This window comes from Entelurus aequoreus, linkage group LG14 (assembly GCF_033978785.1).
Source record: "Entelurus aequoreus isolate RoL-2023_Sb linkage group LG14, RoL_Eaeq_v1.1, whole genome shotgun sequence".
NCBI lineage: Eukaryota > Metazoa > Chordata > Actinopteri > Syngnathiformes > Syngnathidae > Entelurus > Entelurus aequoreus.
The window spans coordinates 30,790,292-30,812,722 of NC_084744.1; the positions used below are offsets into that span (position 1 = coordinate 30,790,292).

Sequence of the window (22,431 nt, forward strand, 5' to 3'; positions counted from 1 at the left end):
AGTGTAAAAGCCAGCATGTGTGATGGTATGGGGGTGTATTAGTGCCCAAGACATGGGTAACTTACACATCTGTGAAGGCGCCATTAATGCTGAAGGGTACATACAGGTTTTGGAGCAACATATGCTGCCATCTAAGCGCCGTCTTTTTCATGGACGCCCCTGCTTATTTCAGCTAGACAATGCCAAGCCACATTCAGCACGTGTTACAACAGCGTGGCTTTGTAAAAAAAAGAGTGCGGGTACTAGACTGGCCCGCCTGCAGTCCAGACCTGTCTCCCATCGAAAATGTGTGGCGCATTATGAAGCCTAAAATAAAGCTCTACATAAAACAAGAATGGGAAAGAATTCCACTTTCAAAGACATACCTTAATTGTTTCCAAACGGTGTCTGTAACACGGCAGTAGAACGGCTGATCAAACAAAACAGATGTCATCGTCATGGCCCCGCTAGCTGCTGAAGCTAGCTCTCCAATCAGCTAAACCGACTCAATAACTCCACGGTGACGTTTTGGTGAATTTAAAAAACTGTAACGATACAAAAAGAATGACGTTGAAAGTTAAAAATACTAACACAGCCACTCATAAACCTACTCAGTGGCCTAGTGGTTAGAGTGTCCGCCCTGAGATCTGTAGGTTGTGAGTTAAAACCCCGGCGGAGTCATACCAAAGACTATAAAAATGGGACCCATTACCTCCCTGCTTGGCTCTCAGCATCAAGGGTTGAGATTGGGGGTTAAATCACTAAAAATGATCCCCGGGCACGGCCACCGCTGCTGCTCACTGCTCCCCTCACCTCCCAGGGGGTGAACAAGGGTGATGGGTCAAATGCAGAGAATAATTTTGCCACACCGAGTGTGTGTGTGACAATCATTGGCACTTTAACTATAAATAAACTTGTTAGCATATTAGCTAATGCTACCGACGCTAGCATAATTACATTTTGATAGCATGTACAAATATGCATGAAAACAATATTTTCCTCGACTGATGTACTAACATCATGTGGTTTATTTTGTACATATGTAGCATCATCTACAACGATATAAAGAATTGCTATTGCGACATCTAGTGGACACATCTAGAACAGCAGTTTCTTCCATTCCAAAAATTCCGGTTCTTTTTTATACTTAGCAAACTCATCCCGCGGGCCGGATAAAACCTGTTTGCGGGCCCGATCCGGGCCCTCGGGCCGTACGTTTTGACACCACCTGCTTTACAAAAATAAACATGTTTTAAAACGTCCCATGAATGATGGCAGAAGTTGGAATTTGGCAAAGGACACATTGGTCCAGCTGGCATACATTAGGAGTAGTGCATGAAACAACCCTGTGGTAATCAGGATTCAAACAAGCGGTGACATCCACCTCACCCTCCCAGGCCCACTGAGAGGCCATTAGCATCCCACCTGGCTCACCTGTCCTCATTTCCGTAGCGACGACGAGAGCGGAAGGTGTTTCCGCGCTCACCTTGGTAAACAACAAGGGTGTTCCCTGGCGAATAAACAGCCAGCTTGTCACCGCAGGCTCCGGAGCTCTGCTGGAAGATAAGGTGTTGACAGAAGGTTATTTGACTTTCAGATAGAGACCGGCGAGCTTGTTAGCTGGATACCAGGACCGAGGTCGGAGTCGCCATGTTCTTGAACACAGCCTCTCCTCGGAGATCGTTTAACATCCCAATTAACATCAACCTGCAGGGTGCACGCAGGCGGCAGGCGCGGTAAGAGAACCATCGAACCGGACCGATCATTAGAAACCCAGCTCAGCTTGGACTGCTTGGGGTTTGCAGGCGGCATATGGTGGCTGGGTTATGGCTTATAAACAAAGAAACAACCCCGGAGATTAAAAACCTTAAATCTTTTCCAGGCCTGCAGGGTGCAGGGCTTGATAAATGTGGCTATGTATCATGTTTTAAACTCATGGCCCCGGGGCTTCAAATCTGGCCCGCCACATCATTGTATATGGTCCTGCAAACGCCTGGAAATATATAACGCTTCAATCAAGTACCTTATCTGTTGTTACTACCGTATTTTTCGCAGTATTAGTCACTCCGGAGTATAAGTCGCACCGGCCGAAAATGCATAATAAAGAAGGAAAAAAACATATATAAGTCGCACTGGAGTATAAGTCGCTCCGGAGTATAAGTCGCACCGGCCGAAAATGCATAATAAAGAAGGAAAAAAACATATATAAGTCGCACTGGAGTATAAGTCGCTCCGGAGTATAAGTCGCACCGGCCGAAAATGCATAATAAAGAAGGAAAAAAACATATATAAGTCGCACTGGAGTATAAGTCGCTCCGGAGTATAAGTCGCACCGGCCGAAAATGCATAATAAAGAAGGAAAAAAACATATATAAGTCGCACTGGAGTATAAGTCGCTCCGGAGTATAAGTCGCACCGGCCGAAAATGCATAATAAAGAAGGAAAAAAACATATATAAGTCGCACTGGAGTATAAGTCGCTCCGGAGTATAAGTCGCACCGGCCGAAAATGCATAATAAAGAAGGAAAAAAACATATATAAGTCGCACTGGAGTATAAGTCGCTCCGGAGTATAAGTCGCACCGGCCGAAAATGCATAATAAAGAAGGAAAAAAACATATATAAGTCGCACTGGAGTATAAGTCGCTCCGGAGTATAAGTCGCACCGGCCGAAAATGCATAATAAAGAAGGAAAAAAACATATGTAAGTCGCACTGGAGTATAAGTCGCTCCGGAGTATAAGTCGCACCGGCCGAAAATGCATAATAAAGAAGGAAAAAAACATATATAAGTCGCACTGGAGTATAAGTCGCTCCGGAGTATAAGTCGCACCGGCCGAAAATGCATAATAAAGAAGGAAAAAAACATATATAAGTCGCACTGGAGTATAAGTCGCTCCGGAGTATAAGTCGCACCGGCCGAAAATGCATAATAAAGAAGGAAAAAAACATATATAAGTCGCACTGGAGTATAAGTCGCTCCGGAGTATAAGTCGCACCGGCCGAAAATGCATAATAAAGAAGGAAAAAAACATATATAAGTCGCACTGGAGTATAAGTCGCTCCGGAGTATAAGTCGCACCGGCCGAAAATGCATAATAAAGAAGGAAAAAAACATATATAAGTCGCACTGGAGTATAAGTCGCTCCGGAGTATAAGTCGCACCGGCCGAAAATGCATAATAAAGAAGGAAAAAAACATATATAAGTCGCACTGGAGTATAAGTCGCTCCGGAGTATAAGTCGCACCGGCCGAAAATGCATAATAAAGAAGGAAAAAAACATATATAAGTCGCACTGGAGTATAAGTCGCTCCGGAGTATAAGTCGCACCGGCCGAAAATGCATAATAAAGAAGGAAAAAAACATATATAAGTCGCACTGGAGTATAAGTCGCTCCGGAGTATAAGTCGCACCGGCCGAAAATGCATAATAAAGAAGGAAAAAAACATATATAAGTCGCACTGGAGTATAAGTCGCTCCGGAGTATAAGTCGCACCGGCCGAAAATGCATAATAAAGAAGGAAAAAAACATATATAAGTCGCACTGGAGTATAAGTCGCTCCGGAGTATAAGTCGCACCGGCCGAAAATGCATAATAAAGAAGGAAAAAAACATATATAAGTCGCACTGGAGTATAAGTCGCTCCGGAGTATAAGTCGCACCGGCCGAAAATGCATAATAAAGAAGGAAAAAAACATATATAAGTCGCACTGGAGTATAAGTCGCTCCGGAGTATAAGTCGCACCGGCCGAAAATGCATAATAAAGAAGGAAAAAAACATATATTAGTCTCACTGGAGTATAAGTCGGACCGGCCGAAAATGCATAATAAAGAAGGAAAAAAACATTTATAAGTCGCAATAGAGTATAAGTTGCTCCGGAGTATAAGTCGCACCGGCCGAAAATGCATAATAAAGAAGGAAAAAAACATATATAAGTCGCACTGGAGTATAAGTCGAAGCGGCCGAAAATGCATAATAAAGAAGGAAAAAAACATTTATAAGTCGCAATAGAGTATAAGTTGCTCCGGAGTATAAGTCGGACAAGCCGAAAATGCATAATAAAGAAGGAAAAAAACATTTATAAGTCGCAATAGAGTATAAGTTGCTCCGGAGTATAAGTCGCACCGGCCGAAAATGCATAATAAAGAAGGAAAAAAACATATATAAGTCGCACTGGAGTATAAGTCACTCCGGAGTATAAGTCGCACCGGCCGAAAATGCATAATAAAGAAGGAAAAAACATATATAAGTCGCACTGGAGTATAAGTCGCTCCGGAGTATAAGTCGCACCGGCCGAAAATGCATAATAAAGAAGGGAAAAAACATATAAGTCGCACTGGAGTATAAGTCGAAGCGGCCGAAAATGCATAATAAAGAAGGGAAAAAACATATATAAGTCGCACTGGAGTATAAGTCGCACTGGCCAAAAATGCATAATAAAGAAGGAAAAAAACATATATAAGTCGCACTGGAGTATAAGTCGCTCCGGAGTATAAGTCGCACCGGCCGAAAATGCATAATAAAGAAGGAAAAAAACATATATTAGTCGCACTGGAGTATAAGTCGCACTGGAGTATAAGTCGGACCGGCTGAAAATGCATAATTAATAAAGAAAAAAACATTTATAAGTCGCACTAGAGTATAAGTTGCTCCGGAGTATAAGTCGGACCAGCCGAAAATGCATAATAAAGAAGGAAAAAAACATATATAAGTCGCACTGGAGTATAAGTCGAAGCGGCCGAAAATGCATAATAAAGAAGGAAAAAAACATTTATAAGTCGCAATAGAGTATAAGTTGCTCCGGAGTATAAGTCGGACCAGCCGAAAATGCATAATAAAGAAGGAAAAAAACATTTATAAGTCGCAATAGAGTATAAGTTGCTCCGGAGTATAAGTCGCACCGGCCGAAAATGCATAATAAAGAAGGAAAAAAACATATATAAGTCGCACTGGAGTATAAGTCACTCCGGAGTATAAGTCGCACCGGCCGAAAATGCATAATAAAGAAGGAAAAAAACATATATAAGTCGCACTGGAGTATAAGTCGCTCCGGAGTATAAGTCGAAGCGGCCGAAAATGCATAATAAAGAAGGGAAAAAACATATATAAGTCGCACTGGAGTATAAGTCGCACTGGCCAAAAATGCATAATAAAGAAGGAAAAAAACATATATAAGTCGCACTGGAGTATAAGTCGCTCCGGAGTATAAGTCGCACCGGCCGAAAATGCATAATAAAGAAGGAAAAAAACATATATTAGTCGCACTGGAGTATAAGTCGCACTGGAGTATAAGTCGGACCGGCCGAAAATGCATAATAAATAAAGAAAAAAACATTTATAAGTCGCACTAGAGTATAAGTTGCTCCGGAGTATAAGTCGCACCGGCCGAAAATGCATAATAAAGAAGGAAAAAAACATATATAAGTCGCACTGGAGTATAAGTCGCTCCGGAGTATAAGTCGCACCGGCCGAAAATGCATAATAAAGAAGGAAAAAAACATATATAAGTCGCACTGGAGTATAAGTCGCTCCGGAGTATAAGTCGCACCGGCCGAAAATGCATAATAAAGAAGGAAAAAAACATATATAAGTCGCACTGGAGTATAAGTCGCTCCGGAGTATAAGTCGCACCGGCCGAAAATGCATAATAAAGAAGGAAAAAAACATATATAAGTCGCACTGGAGTATAAGTCGCTCCGGAGTATAAGTCGCACCGGCCGAAAATGCATAATAAAGAAGGAAAAAAACATATATTAGTCTCACTGGAGTATAAGTCGGACCGGCCGAAAATGCATAATAAAGAAGGAAAAAAACATTTATAAGTCGCAATAGAGTATAAGTTGCTCCGGAGTATAAGTCGCACCGGCCGAAAATGCATAATAAAGAAGGAAAAAAACATATATAAGTCGCACTGGAGTATAAGTCGAAGCGGCCGAAAATGCATAATAAAGAAGGAAAAAAACATTTATAAGTCGCAATAGAGTATAAGTTGCTCCGGAGTATAAGTCGGACAAGCCGAAAATGCATAATAAAGAAGGAAAAAAACATTTATAAGTCGCAATAGAGTATAAGTTGCTCCGGAGTATAAGTCGCACCGGCCGAAAATGCATAATAAAGAAGGAAAAAAACATATATAAGTCGCACTGGAGTATAAGTCACTCCGGAGTATAAGTCGCACCGGCCGAAAATGCATAATAAAGAAGGAAAAAACATATATAAGTCGCACTGGAGTATAAGTCGCTCCGGAGTATAAGTCGCACCGGCCGAAAATGCATAATAAAGAAGGGAAAAAACATATAAGTCGCACTGGAGTATAAGTCGAAGCGGCCGAAAATGCATAATAAAGAAGGGAAAAAACATATATAAGTCGCACTGGAGTATAAGTCGCACTGGCCAAAAATGCATAATAAAGAAGGAAAAAAACATATATAAGTCGCACTGGAGTATAAGTCGCTCCGGAGTATAAGTCGCACCGGCCGAAAATGCATAATAAAGAAGGAAAAAAACATATATTAGTCGCACTGGAGTATAAGTCGCACTGGAGTATAAGTCGGACCGGCTGAAAATGCATAATTAATAAAGAAAAAAACATTTATAAGTCGCACTAGAGTATAAGTTGCTCCGGAGTATAAGTCGGACCAGCCGAAAATGCATAATAAAGAAGGAAAAAAACATATATAAGTCGCACTGGAGTATAAGTCGAAGCGGCCGAAAATGCATAATAAAGAAGGAAAAAAACATTTATAAGTCGCAATAGAGTATAAGTTGCTCCGGAGTATAAGTCGGACCAGCCGAAAATGCATAATAAAGAAGGAAAAAAACATTTATAAGTCGCAATAGAGTATAAGTTGCTCCGGAGTATAAGTCGCACCGGCCGAAAATGCATAATAAAGAAGGAAAAAAACATATATAAGTCGCACTGGAGTATAAGTCACTCCGGAGTATAAGTCGCACCGGCCGAAAATGCATAATAAAGAAGGAAAAAAACATATATAAGTCGCACTGGAGTATAAGTCGCTCCGGAGTATAAGTCGAAGCGGCCGAAAATGCATAATAAAGAAGGGAAAAAACATATATAAGTCGCACTGGAGTATAAGTCGCACTGGCCAAAAATGCATAATAAAGAAGGAAAAAAACATATATAAGTCGCACTGGAGTATAAGTCGCTCCGGAGTATAAGTCGCACCGGCCGAAAATGCATAATAAAGAAGGAAAAAAACATATATTAGTCGCACTGGAGTATAAGTCGCACTGGAGTATAAGTCGGACCGGCCGAAAATGCATAATAAATAAAGAAAAAAACATTTATAAGTCGCACTAGAGTATAAGTTGCTCCGGAGTATAAGTCGCACCGGCCGAAAATGCATAATAAAGAAGGAAAAAAACATATATAAGTCGCACTGGAGTATAAGTCGCTCCGGAGTATAAGTCGCACCGGCCGAAAATGCATAATAAAGAAGGAAAAAAACATATATAAGTCGCACTGGAGTATAAGTCGCTCCGGAGTATAAGTCGCACCGGCCGAAAATGCATAATAAAGAAGGAAAAAAACATATATAAGTCGCACTGGAGTATAAGTCGCTCCGGAGTATAAGTCGCACCGGCCGAAAATGCATAATAAAGAAGGAAAAAAACATATATAAGTCGCACTGGAGTATAAGTCGCTCCGGAGTATAAGTCGCACCGGCCGAAAATGCATAATAAAGAAGGAAAAAAACATATATTAGTCTCACTGGAGTATAAGTCGGACCGGCCGAAAATGCATAATAAAGAAGGAAAAAAACATTTATAAGTCGCAATAGAGTATAAGTTGCTCCGGAGTATAAGTCGCACCGGCCGAAAATGCATAATAAAGAAGGAAAAAAACATATATAAGTCGCACTGGAGTATAAGTCGAAGCGGCCGAAAATGCATAATAAAGAAGGAAAAAAACATTTATAAGTCGCAATAGAGTATAAGTTGCTCCGGAGTATAAGTCGGACAAGCCGAAAATGCATAATAAAGAAGGAAAAAAACATTTATAAGTCGCAATAGAGTATAAGTTGCTCCGGAGTATAAGTCGCACCGGCCGAAAATGCATAATAAAGAAGGAAAAAAACATATATAAGTCGCACTGGAGTATAAGTCACTCCGGAGTATAAGTCGCACCGGCCGAAAATGCATAATAAAGAAGGAAAAAACATATATAAGTCGCACTGGAGTATAAGTCGCTCCGGAGTATAAGTCGCACCGGCCGAAAATGCATAATAAAGAAGGGAAAAAACATATAAGTCGCACTGGAGTATAAGTCGAAGCGGCCGAAAATGCATAATAAAGAAGGGAAAAAACATATATAAGTCGCACTGGAGTATAAGTCGCACTGGCCAAAAATGCATAATAAAGAAGGAAAAAAACATATATAAGTCGCACTGGAGTATAAGTCGCTCCGGAGTATAAGTCGCACCGGCCGAAAATGCATAATAAAGAAGGAAAAAAACATATATTAGTCGCACTGGAGTATAAGTCGCACTGGAGTATAAGTCGGACCGGCCGAAAATGCATAATTAATAAAGAAAAAAACATTTATAAGTCGCACTAGAGTATAAGTTGCTCCGGAGTATAAGTCGGACCAGCCGAAAATGCATAATAAAGAAGGAAAAAAACATATATAAGTCGCACTGGAGTATAAGTCGAAGCGGCCGAAAATGCATAATAAAGAAGGAAAAAAACATTTATAAGTCGCAATAGAGTATAAGTTGCTCCGGAGTATAAGTCGGACCAGCCGAAAATGCATAATAAAGAAGGAAAAAAACATTTATAAGTCGCAATAGAGTATAAGTTGCTCCGGAGTATAAGTCGCACCGGCCGAAAATGCATAATAAAGAAGGAAAAAAACATATATAAGTCGCACTGGAGTATAAGTCACTCCGGAGTATAAGTCGCACCGGCCGAAAATGCATAATAAAGAAGGAAAAAAACATATATAAGTCGCACTGGAGTATAAGTCGCTCCGGAGTATAAGTCGAAGCGGCCGAAAATGCATAATAAAGAAGGGAAAAAACATATATAAGTCGCACTGGAGTATAAGTCGCACTGGCCAAAAATGCATAATAAAGAAGGAAAAAAACATATATAAGTCGCACTGGAGTATAAGTCGCTCCGGAGTATAAGTCGCACCGGCCGAAAATGCATAATAAAGAAGGAAAAAAACATATATTAGTCGCACTGGAGTATAAGTCGCACTGGAGTATAAGTCGGACCGGCCGAAAATGCATAATAAATAAAGAAAAAAACATTTATAAGTCGCACTAGAGTATAAGTTGCTCCGGAGTATAAGTCGCACCGGCCGAAAATGCATAATAAAGAAGGAAAAAAACATATATAAGTCGCACTGGAGTATAAGTCGCTCCGGAGTATAAGTCGCACCGGCCGAAAATGCATAATAAAGAAGGAAAAAAACATATATAAGTCGCACTGGAGTATAAGTCGCTCCGGAGTATAAGTCGCACCGGCCGAAAATGCATAATAAAGAAGGGAAAAAACATATAAGTCGCACTGGAGTATAAGTCGAAGCGGTCGAAAATGCATAATAAAGAAGGGAAAAAACATATATAAGTCGCACTGGAGTATAAGTCACTCCGGAGTATAAGTCGCACTGGCCAAAAATGCATAATAAAGAAGGAAAAAAACATATATAAGTCGCACTGGAGTATAAGTCGCTCCGGAGTATAAGTCGCACCGGCCGAAAATGCATAATAAAGAAGGAAAAAAACATATGTAAGTCGCACTGGAGTATAAGTCGCACCGGCCGAAAATGCATAATAAAGAAGAAAATATATATATATATATATATATACTACCGTTCAAAAGTTTGGGGTCACCCAAACAATTTTGTGGAATAGCCTTCATTTCTAAGAACAAGAATAGACTGTCGAGTTTCAGATGAAAGTTCTCTTTTTCTGGCCATTTTGAGCGTTTAATTGACCCCACAAATGTGATGCTCCAGAAACTCAATCTGCTCAAAGGAAGGTCAGTTTTGTAGCTTCTGTAACGAGCTAAACTGTTTTCAGATGTGTGAACATGATTGCACAAGGGTTTTCTAATCATCAATTAGCCTTCTGAGCCAATGAGCAAACACATTGTACCATTAGAACACTGGAGTGATAGTTGCTGGAAATGGGCCTCTATACACCTATGTAGATATTGCACCAAAAACCAGACATTTGCAGCTAGAATAGTCATTTACCACATTAGCAATGTATAGAGTGTATTTCTTTAAAGTTAAGACTAGTTTAAAGTTATCTTCATTGAAAAGTACAGTGCTTTTCCTTCAAAAATAAGGACATTTCAATGTGACCCCAAACTTTTGAACGGTAGTGTATATGTGTGAATATATATATATATATATATATATATATATATATATATATATATATATATATATATATATATATATATATATATATATATATATATATATATATATATATATATATATATATATATACATATATATATATATATATATATACACATATATCCGGAGTATAAGTCGCTCCGGAGTATAAGTCGCACCGGCCGAAAATGCATAATAAAGAAGGAAAAAACATATATAAGTCGCACTGGAGTATAAGTCGCACTGGAGTATAAGTCGCACTGGAGTATAAGTCGCTCCGGCCGAAAATGCATAGTAAAGAAGAAAAAAAACATATATAAGTCGCACTGGAGTATAAGTCGCTCCGGAGTATAAGTCGCACCTGCCGAAAATGCATAATAAAGAAGGAAAAAAACATATATAAGTCGCACTGCAGTACAAGTCGCATTTTGGGGGGAAATGTATTTGATAAAAACCAACACCAAGAATAGACATTTGAAAGGCAATTTAAAATAAATAAAGAATAGTGAACAACAGGCTGAATAAGTGTACGTTATATGAGGCATAAATAACCAACTGGTATGTTAACGTAACATATCATGGTAAGAGTCATTCAAATAACTATAACATATAGAACATGCTATACGTTTACCAAACAATCTGTCACTCCTAATCGCTAAATCCCATGAAATCGTATACGTCTAGTCTCTTACGTGAATGAGATAAATAATATTATTGGATATTTTACGCTAGTGTTAATCATTTCACACATAAGTCGCTCCTGAGTATAAGTTGCACCCCCTGCCAAACTATGAAAAAAAACTGTGATTTATAGTCCGAAAAATATGGTAAATATATTTGTTTTTTTGCATGTTGACAAAAAAGAATACATGTACTGCATGAAAACATTTAAATGGCGTAACTTTTCGACTTTAATAGTAACCAATATCACGGTTATTGTGTGCAAAATGATCACGGTTCTCACTATTATTGCAGGATTTCTCAAAAAGCACTTCGAGTGTCCGCCCTGAGATCGGTAGGGTCCTGAGTTCAAACCGAGTCAGACCAAAGACTATAAAAATGGGACCCATTACCTCCCTGCTTGGCTCTCAGCATCAAGGCTTGGAATTGGGGGTTAAATCACCAAAAATGATTCCCGGGCGTGGCCACCGCTGCTGTGCTCACTGCTCCCCTCACCTCCCAGGGGGGGTGTAACAAGGGGATGGGTCAAATGCAGAGGTTAATTTCACCACACCTAGTGTGTGTGTGTGTGTGTGACAATCATTGGTACTTATGTACACTCTAATATTTTACCCGTTTATTTATTTTTTTAATAACCACAATGAATGTACACACAATCTACCGTATTTTTTCGGACTATAAGGCGCACTTAAAATCCTTTCATTTTCTCAAAACTCGACAGTGCGCCGAATGTTCGGAATAATTTTGGTTGTGCTTACCAACCTCAAAGCTATTTTATTTGGTACATGGTGTAATGATAAGTGTGACCAGTAGATGGCAGTCACACATAAGAGATACGTAAGGACTGCAATATGATGGCAGTCACACATAAGAGATTTGTGTAGACTGCAACATGATGGCAGTCACACATAAGAGACACGTGTAGACTGCAATATGATGGCAGTCACACATAAGAGATACGTGCGGACTGCAATATGATGGCAGTCACACATTATAGATACGTGTAGACTGCAATATGATGGCAGTCACACATAAGAGATACGTGCAAACTGCAATATGACGGCAGTCACACATAAGAGATACGTGTAGACTGCAACATGATGGCAGTCACACATAAGAGATACGTGTAGACTGCAATATGATGGCAGTCACACATAAGAGATACGTGCAAACTGCAATATGACGGCAGTCACACATAAGAGATACGTGTAGACTGCAATATGATGGCATTCACACATAAGAGATACGTGCGGACATCAATATGATGGCATTCACACATAAGAGATACGTGCGGACATCAATATGATGGCAGTCACACATAAGAGATACGTGTAGACTGCAACATGATGGCAGTCACACATAAGAGATACGTGTAGACTGCAATATGATGGCAGTCACACATAAGAGATACGTGTAGACATCAATATGATGGCAGTCACACATAAGAGATACGTGTGGACTGCAATATGATGGTAGTCACACATAAGAGATACGTGCGGACTGCAATATGACGGCAGTCACACATAAGAGATACGTGTAGACTGCAACATGATGGCAGTCACACATAAGAGATACGTGTATACTGCAATATGATGGCAGTCACACATAAGAGATACGTGTAGACTGCAACATGATGGCAGTCACACATAAGAGATATGTGTAGACTGCAATATGATGGCAGTCACACATAAGAGATACGTGCGGACTGCAATATGATGGTAGTCACACATAAGAGATACGTGTAGACTGCAACATGATGGCAGTCACACATAAGAGATACGTGTAGACTGCAACATGATGGCAGTCACACATAAGAGATACGTGTAGACTGCAATATGATGACATTCACACATAAGAGATACGTGCGGACATCAATATGATGGCAGTCACACATAAGAGATACGTGTAGACTGCAACATGATGGCAGTCACACATAAGAGATACATGTAGACTGCAATATGATGGCAGTCACACATAAGAGATACGTGTAGACTGCAATATGATGGCAGTCACACATAAGAGATACGTGCGGACTGCAATATGACGGCAGTCACACATAAGAGATACGTGTAGACTGCAACATGATGGCAGTCACACATAAGAGATACGTGTATACTGCAATATGATGGCAGTCACACATAAGAGATACGTGTAGACTGCAACATGATGGCAGTCACACATAAGAGATACGTGTAGACTGCAATATGATGGCAGTCACACATAAGAGATACGTGCGGACTGCAACGTGATGGCAGTCACACATAAGAGATACGTGTAGACTGCAATATGATGGCAGTCACACATAAGAGATACGTGCGGACTGCAACATGATGGCAGTCACACATAAGAGACACGTGTAGACTGCAATATGATGGCAGTCACACATAAGAGATACGTGCGGACTGCAATATGATGGCAGTCACACATTATAGATACGTGTAGACTGCAATATGATGGCAGTCACACATAAGAGATACGTGCAAACTGCAATATGACGGCAGTCACACATAAGAGATACGTGTAGACTGCAACATGATGGCAGTCACACATAAGAGATACGTGTAGACTGCAATATGATGGCATTCACACATAAGAGATACGTGCAAACTGCAATATGACGGCAGTCACACATAAGAGATACGTGTAGACTGCAATATGATGGCATTCACACATAAGAGATACGTGCGGACATCAATATGATGGCATTCACACATAAGAGATACGTGCGGACATCAATATGATGGCAGTCACACATAAGAGATACGTGTAGACTGCAACATGATGGCAGTCACACATAAGAGATACGTGTAGACTGCAACATGATGGCAGTCACACATAAGAGATACGTGCAAACTGCAATATGACGGCAGTCACACATAAGAGATACGTGTAGACTGCAATATGATGGCAGTCACACATAAGAGATACGTGTAGACTGCAATATGATGGCATTCACACATAAGAGATACGTGCAAACTGCAATATGACGGCAGTCACACATAAGAGATACGTGTAGACTGCAATATGATGGCATTCACACATAAGAGATACGTGCGGACATCAATATGATGGCATTCACACATAAGAGATACGTGCGGACATCAATATGATGGCAGTCACACATAAGAGATACGTGTAGACTGCAACATGATGGCAGTCACACATAAGAGATACGTGTAGACTGCAACATGATGGCAGTCACACATAAGAGGTACGTGTAGACTGCAATATGATGGCAGTCACACATAAGAGATACGTGTAGACTGCAATATGATGGTAGTCACACATAAGAGATACGTGCGGACTGCAATATGACGGCAGTCACACATAAGAGATACGTGTAGACTGCAACATGATGGCAGTCACACATAAGAGATACGTGTAGACTGCAATATGATGGCAGTCACACATAAGAGATACGTGCGGACTGCAATATGATGGTAGTCACACATAAGAGATACGTGTAGACTGCAACATGATGGCAGTCACACATAAGAGATACGTGTAGACTGCAACATGATGGCAGTCACACATAAGAGATACGTGTAGACTGCAATATGATGACATTCACACATAAGAGATACGTGCGGACATCAATATGATGGCAGTCACACATAAGAGATACGTGTAGACTGCAACATGATGGCAGTCACACATAAGAGATGCGTGTAGACTGCAATATGATGGCAGTCACACATAAGAGATACGTGTAGACTGCAATATGATGGCAGTCACACATTATAGATACGTGTAGACTGCAATATGATGGCAGTCACACATAAGAGATACGTGCAAACTGCAATATGACGGCAGTCACACATAAGAGATACGTGTAGACTGCAACATGATGGCAGTCACACATAAGAGATACGTGTAGACTGCAATATGATGGCAGTCACACATAAGAGATACGTGCAAACTGCAATATGACGGCAGTCACACATAAGAGATACGTGTAGACTGCAATATGATGGCATTCACACATAAGAGATACGTGCGGACATCAATATGATGGCAGTCACACATAAGAGATACGTGTAGACTGCAACATGATGGCAGTCACACATAAGAGATACGTGTAGACTGCAATATGATGGCAGTCACACATAAGAGATACGTGTAGACTGCAATATGATGGCTGTCACACATAAGAGATACGTGTAGACTGCAATATGATGGTAGTCACACATAAGAGATACGTGCGGACTGCAATATGACGGCAGTCACACATAAGAGATACGTGTATACTGCAATATGATGGCAGTCACACATAAGAGATACGTGTAGACTGCAATATGATGGCAGTCACACATAAGAGATACGTGCGGACTGCAATATGATGGTAGTCACACATAAGAGATACGTGTAGACTGCAACATGATGGCAGTCACACATAAGAGATACGTGTCGACTGCAACATGATGGCAGTCACACATAAGAGATACGTGTAGACTGCAATATGATGACATTCACACATAAGAGATACGTGCGGACATCAATATGATGGCAGTCACACATAAGAGATACGTGTAGACTGCAACATGATGGCAGTCACACATAAGAGATACGTGTAGACTGCAATATGATGGCAGTCACACATAAGAGATACGTGTAGACTGCAATATGATGGCAGTCACACATAAGAGATACGTGTAGACTGCAATATGATGGCAGTCACACATAAGAGATACGTGCGGACTGCAATATGACGGCAGTCACACATAAGAGATACCTGTAGACTGCAACATGATGGCAGTCACACATAAGAGATACGTGTAGACTGCAACATGATGGCAGTCACACATAAGAGATACGTGTAGACTGCAACATGATGGCAGTCACACATAAGAGATATGTGTAGACTGCAACATGATGGCAGTCACACATAAGAGATACGTGTAGACTGCAATATGATGGCAGTCACACATAAGAGATACGTGCGGACTGCAATATGATGGTAGTCACACATAAGAGATACGTGTAGACTGCAACATGATGGCAGTCACACATAAGAGATACGTGTAGACTGCAACATGATGGCAGTCACACATAAGAGATACGTGTAGACTGCAATATGATGGCATTCACACATAAGAGATACGTGTAGACTGCAACATGATGGCAGTCACACATAAGAGATACGTGTAGACTGCAATATGATGGCATTCACACATAAGAGATACGTGCGGACTGCAATATGATGGCAGTCACACATAAGAGATACGTGTAGACTGCAACATGATGGCAGTCACACATAAGAGACGTGTAGACTGCAACATGATGGCAGTCACACATAAGAGATACGTGCGGACTGCAATATGATGGTAGTCACACATAAGAGATACGTGTAGACTGCAACATGATGGCAGTCACACATAAGAGATACGTGTAGACTGCAACATGATGGCAGTCACACATAAGAGATACGTGTAGACTGCAATATGATGGCATTCACACATAAGAGATACGTGCGGACTGCAATATGATGGCAGTCACACATAAGAGATACGTGTAGACTGCAACATGATGGCAGTCACACATAAGAGATATGTGTAGACTGCAATATGATGGCAGTCACACATAAGAGATACGTGCAGACTGCAACATGATGGCAGTCACACATAAGAGATACGTGTATACTGCAATATGATGGCATTCACACATAAGAGATACGTGCGGACTGCAATATGATGGCAGTCACACATAAGAGATACGTGTAGACTGCAACATGATGGCAGTCACACATAAGAGATACGTGTAGACTGCAATATGATGGCATTCACACATAAGAGATACGTGCGGACATCAATATGATGGCAGTCACACATAAGAGATACGTGTAGACTGCAACATGATGGCAGTCACACATAAGATACGTGTAGACTGCAACATGATGGCAGTCACACATAAGAGATACGTGTAGACTGCAACATGATGGCAGTCACACATAAGAGATACGTGTAGACTGCAACATGATGGCAGTCACACATAAGAGATACGTGCGGACTGCAATATGATGGTAGTCACACATAAGAGATACGTGTAGACTGCAACATGATGGCAGTCACACATAAGAGATACGTGTAGACTGCAACATGATGGCAGTCACACATAAGAGATACGTGTAGACTGCAATATGATGGCATTCACACATAAGAGATACGTGCGGACTGCAATATGATGGCAGTCACACATAAGAGATACGTGTAGACTGCAACATGATGGCAGTCACACATAAGAGATACGTGTAGACTGCAACATGATGGCAGTCACACATAAGAGATACGTGTAGACTGCAATATGATGGCAGTCACACATAAGAGATACGTGCAGACTGCAACATGATGGCAGTCACACATAAGAGATACGTGTATACTGCAATATGATGGCATTCACACATAAGAGATACGTGCGGACTGCAATATGATGGCAGTCACACATAAGAGATACGTGTAGACTGCAACATGATGGCAGTCACACATAAGAGATACGTGTAGACTGCAATATGATGGCATTCACACATAAGAGATACGTGCGGACATCAATATGATGGCAGTCACACATAAGAGATACGTGTAGACTGCAACATGATGGCAGTCACACATAAGATACGTGTAGACTGCAACATGATGGCAGTCACACATAAGAGATACGTGTAGACTGCAATATGATGGCATTCACACATAAGAGATACGTGCGGACATCAATATGATGGCAGTCACACATAAGAGATACGTGTAGACTGCAACATGATGGCAGTCACACATAAGATACGTGTAGACTGCAACATGATGGCAGTCACACATAAGAGATACGTGTAGACTGCAATATGATGGCATTCACACATAAGAGATACGTGCGGACATCAATATGATGGCAGTCACACATAAGAGATATGTGTAGACTGCATCATGATGGCAGTCACACATAAGATACGTGTAGACTGCAACATGATGGCAGTCACACATAAGAGATACGTGTAGACTGCAATATGATGGCATTCACACATAAGAGATACGTGCGGACATCAATATGATGGCAGTCACACATAAGAGATATGTGTAGACTGCATCATGATGGCAGTCACACATAAGATACGTGTAGACTGCAACATGATGGCAGTCACACATAAGAGATACGTGTAGACTGCAATATGACTCAAGTAAACGACACCAACATTTTATATGTTCCATTGAAAATATAGAACATTACACACGACGCTAAAAAAATCTATCAAAATGTTTTGGTACGACTTTGGTAAGCTATGAAGCCGCACCGCTTGGTGGATTGTACTGTGCTTCAACATAGGCATATTATTATGGTGTGTGTACAAGGTTTGTTTCGCAATATTATGCAAAAGCAACTTTTCTTACCTTCTGGTACCTGCTGATCTGTATTTGGGATCTGCATAAGTCTTGAAAATTTACGCGCGTCTGCCTTTGTAGTCGATAAGCGTCTTCTTTTTCTCTACCTTCTTGTTATGGGGCATTCATCCTCTGCTGTTGCCATTTCTAATACAAAGTAGTGTAAAGTTCTTACTTATATCTGTCAGTAAACTCGCCATGGAAGCACTAAAACATACCGGTGTAGTGAGTTTACATTATTCACCCAAGGAACTTTAGTTATTAGAGAGTTCCGGTCGGACGTTTTTTTTACGGGACACATTTCCGGCGTTGTTGTTGCACTAGTGAGCCACGGATGAGGAGATGATGCTCCGTTATTGATTGAAGTAAAGTCTGAAAGTCATTAAAACAGTTAGCGCCATCTTTTGACTCTTCTTCCACTCCCGTCCTTGCACGCTACACCGCTACAACAAAGATGACGGGGAGAAGACGCTGCCGAAGGTGAGCCACGTAAATAAGACCGCCCACAAAACGGCGCATCCTGAAGCGACTTGAAGATGATGTGTAAAACATCATCTATGTACTCACAGTTACTGCATTACGGAAAATGTCTTTTCATATCTGGAGTCATAAGAGCTGCTTTGATATTGTCACTCATATTTCATCCTAAGTGCAACATGAAATATTAATACCGGACCCTCAGTCATTGTTGTGAAAGGAACATTTGATCTCGGAATGCATTTCCACCACTGATGTACAAAACTCTTTTGCAGAATATTAAAGAATGTATCATAAATATCCCAATAACCTATGTATAGTATAGAGCACCATAGGCTAGTCGTCCCACAGCCGTCGTTTAAAAACAGACAAAAATATAATTTTCAATAACTTTGCCCTCAAGATCATTTGCAGCTTAAAAGCAAATATTGTATACTTCCCCGAGCTATGGATTGAATTGTGAACAAACAGTGTACTAAACTAGCAGTACAGGATCAGGACCCTAGGGGCATTATGGTGGCCGACAATGAGCTTATAAAAAGAGCATTCTGGGGAGGCGGGATGTGGAAGGGGGAGGGTGTTAGTCAAGGGTTGAAGTTGCCTGTAGGTGTTGTTTTAGTGCGGTTTTGAAGGAGGATAGAGATGCCCTTTCTTTTACACCTGTTGGGAGCGCATTCCACATTGATGTGGCATAGAAGGAGAATGAGTTTAGACCTTTGTTAGATCGGAATCTGGGTTTAACGTGGTTTGTGGAGCTCCCCGTGGTGTTGTGGTTATGGCGGTCATTTACGTTAAGGAAGTAGTTTGACATGTACTTTGGTATCAGGGAGGTGTAGTGGATTTTATAGACTAGGCTCAGTGCAAGTTGTTTAACTCTGTCCTCCACCCTGAGCCAGCCCACTTTGGAGAAGTGGGTAGGAGTGAGGTGGGATCTGGGGTGGAGGTCTAGAAGTAATCTGACTAGCTTGTTCTGGGATGTTTGGAGTCTAGATTTGAGGGTTTTGAAAGGGGGTTGGGTACCAGGAGGTGCATGCGTAATCGAAAAAGGATTGAACGAGAGTTCCCGCTAGAATCTTCAAGGTGCTTTTGTTGACCAGAGAGGAGATTCTGTAGAGAAATCTCGTTCGTTGGTTGACCTTTTTGATTACCTTGGTTCCAATTTTATCACAGGAAAGATTAGCCTCCAGAATGGAACCTAGGTAGGTGACCTTATCTTTCCTGGTGATAACAATGTCACCCACTTTTATAGTGAAGTCATTGACTTTCTTCAGGTTGATGTGGGCCCCAAATAGGATTAATTCAGTTTTACCCAAGTGTATGGATAGCTTGTTGTCAGCGAGCCAGGTGCAAGTTCTACAGAGCTCAGCACTGAGGATTTTCTCCACCTGTGACTTGTCCCTGTCTGATACCAGCAAGGCCGAGTCATCCGCAAACAAGAACAATTCACAGTCGCATGCCGATGACATGTCGTTTATGTATATTAGGAACAGTAAAGGTCCCAATATACTGCCTTGGGGGACTCCACAGCTCACTGAGAGGGGGCGGGGACACGGTGCCGTTCACCTCTACCACCTGTTTCCTCCCCTCCAAGTAAGATTGCATCCAGCTCGATGAGGTTTTATCAAATCCGATTGCTCTAGCTTATCCAACAGTATAGCGTGGTTAACGGTGTCAAAGGTCTTCTGAAGGTCCAGCATGACCATGCCGCAGTATTTGCCCGCGTCCACTTCATGTTTGATGTGGTCGGTCAGATAGAGAAGGCATGTGTCAGTGGAGTGGTTAGTTCTGAAGCCGTATTGGAATTTGTACATTAGTTTATTAGTGGCAAGGTAACTATCGACCTGTTCATAAACTATTTTCTCCATTACTTTCGAATTGGAACTGAGAATAGAAACAGGTCGGTAGTTGCCAGGTTCCAGTTTGCTTCCTTTTTTAAAGAGGGGAGTTACTCTTGCTATTTTGATATCCTTGGGTACTTGGCCTTGTGTAATTGAGAGGTTAATTATGTGTGTGATGATAGGAGCAATGATGGAGGCAGAGTCCCTGAGGAATCTGGAGGGGATATTGTCAAGGCCGGTGGCCTTGTTTGGGTGGAGCGCGCTCAATGTATTAAGCACCTTGTCATCTGAGACCATTTTCTAATTTGAAATTGTTGTTGATTACTCCTAGCTTTCTGTAGAAGGCTTTAATGTGTTCTACACCAAAACGACCAGAGTGGTGGGACAGCTTGTTAAAGGCCTACTGAAAGCCACTACTACCGACCACGCAGTCTTATAGTTTATATATCAATGATGAAATCTTAACATTACAACACATGCCAATACGGCCAGGTTAACTTATAAAGTGCAATTTTAAATTTCCCGCGAAACTTCCGGTTGAAATTGTCTATGTATGATGACGTATGCGCGTGACGTCAATCATTGAAACGGAAGTATTCAGACACCATTGTATCCAATACAAAAAGCTCTGTTTTCATCACAAAATTCCACAGTATTCTGGACATCTGTGTTGGTGAATCTTTTGCAATTTGTTTAATGAACAATGAAGACTGCAAAGAAGAAAGCTGTAGGTGGTATCGGTGTATTAGCGGCCGGCTGCAGCAACACAACCAGGAGGACTTTGACTTTGATAGCAGACGCGCTATCCGACGCTAGCCGCCGACCGCATCGATGATCGGGTGAAGTCCTTCGTCGCTCCGTCGATCGCTGGAACGCAGGTGAGCACGGGTGTTGATGAGCAGATAAGGGCTGGCGTAGGTGGAGCGCTAATGTTTTTATCATAGCTCTGACGAGGTCCCGTAGCTAAGTTAGCTTCAATGGCGTCGTTAGCAACAGCATTGTTAAGCTCCGCCAGGCTGGAAAGCATTAACCGTGTATTTACAGGTCCATGGTTTAATAGTATTGTTGATATTCTATCCATCCTTCCAGTCAGGGGTTTATTTATTTTGTTTCTATCTGCAGTTAAGCACAATGCTATCACGTTAGCTCCGTAGCTAAAGTGCTTCGCCGATGTATTGTCGTGGAGATAAAAGTCACTGTGAATGTCCATTTCGCGTTCTCGACTGTCATTTTCAAGAGGATATAGTATCCGAGGTGGTTTAAAATACAAATCCGTGATCCACAATAGAAAAAGGAGAAAGTGTGGAATCCAATGAGCCAGCTTGTACCTAAGTTACGGTCAGAGCGAAAAAAGATACGTCCTGCACTGCACTCTAGTCCTTCACTCTCACGTTCCTCATCCACTAATCTTTCATCCTGGCTCAAATTAATGGGGTAATCGTCGCTTTCTCGGTCCGAATCACTCTCGCTGCTGGTGTAAACAATGGGGAAATGTGAGGAGCCTTTCAACCTGCGACGTCACGCTATTTCCGGTACAGGCAAGGCTTTTTTTTATCAGCGACCAAAAGTTGCGATCTTTATCCTCGATGTTCTCTACTAAATCCTTTCAGCAAAAATATGGTAATATCGCGAAATGATCAAGTATGACACATAGAATGGATCTGCTATCCCCGTTTAAATTAAAAAAATTCATTTCAGTAGGCCTTTAACTAGACTA

General features: G+C 41.2%; 1 protein-coding gene across 1 annotated transcript in view; it reads left to right on the plus strand.

Annotated features, from left to right (window-relative positions):
- The first annotated feature begins 1,629 nt into the window (after positions 1 to 1,629).
- kcnmb3 (potassium calcium-activated channel subfamily M regulatory beta subunit 3) overlaps positions 1,630 to 22,431 on the plus strand; it is a 30,252-nt gene continuing 9,450 nt past the window's right edge. Inside the window, exon 1 of the mRNA XM_062068786.1 lies at positions 1,630 to 1,715. Coding sequence (XP_061924770.1) covers positions 1,630 to 1,715 — 86 coding nt within the window. The remainder of the gene's footprint in view (positions 1,716 to 22,431) is intronic.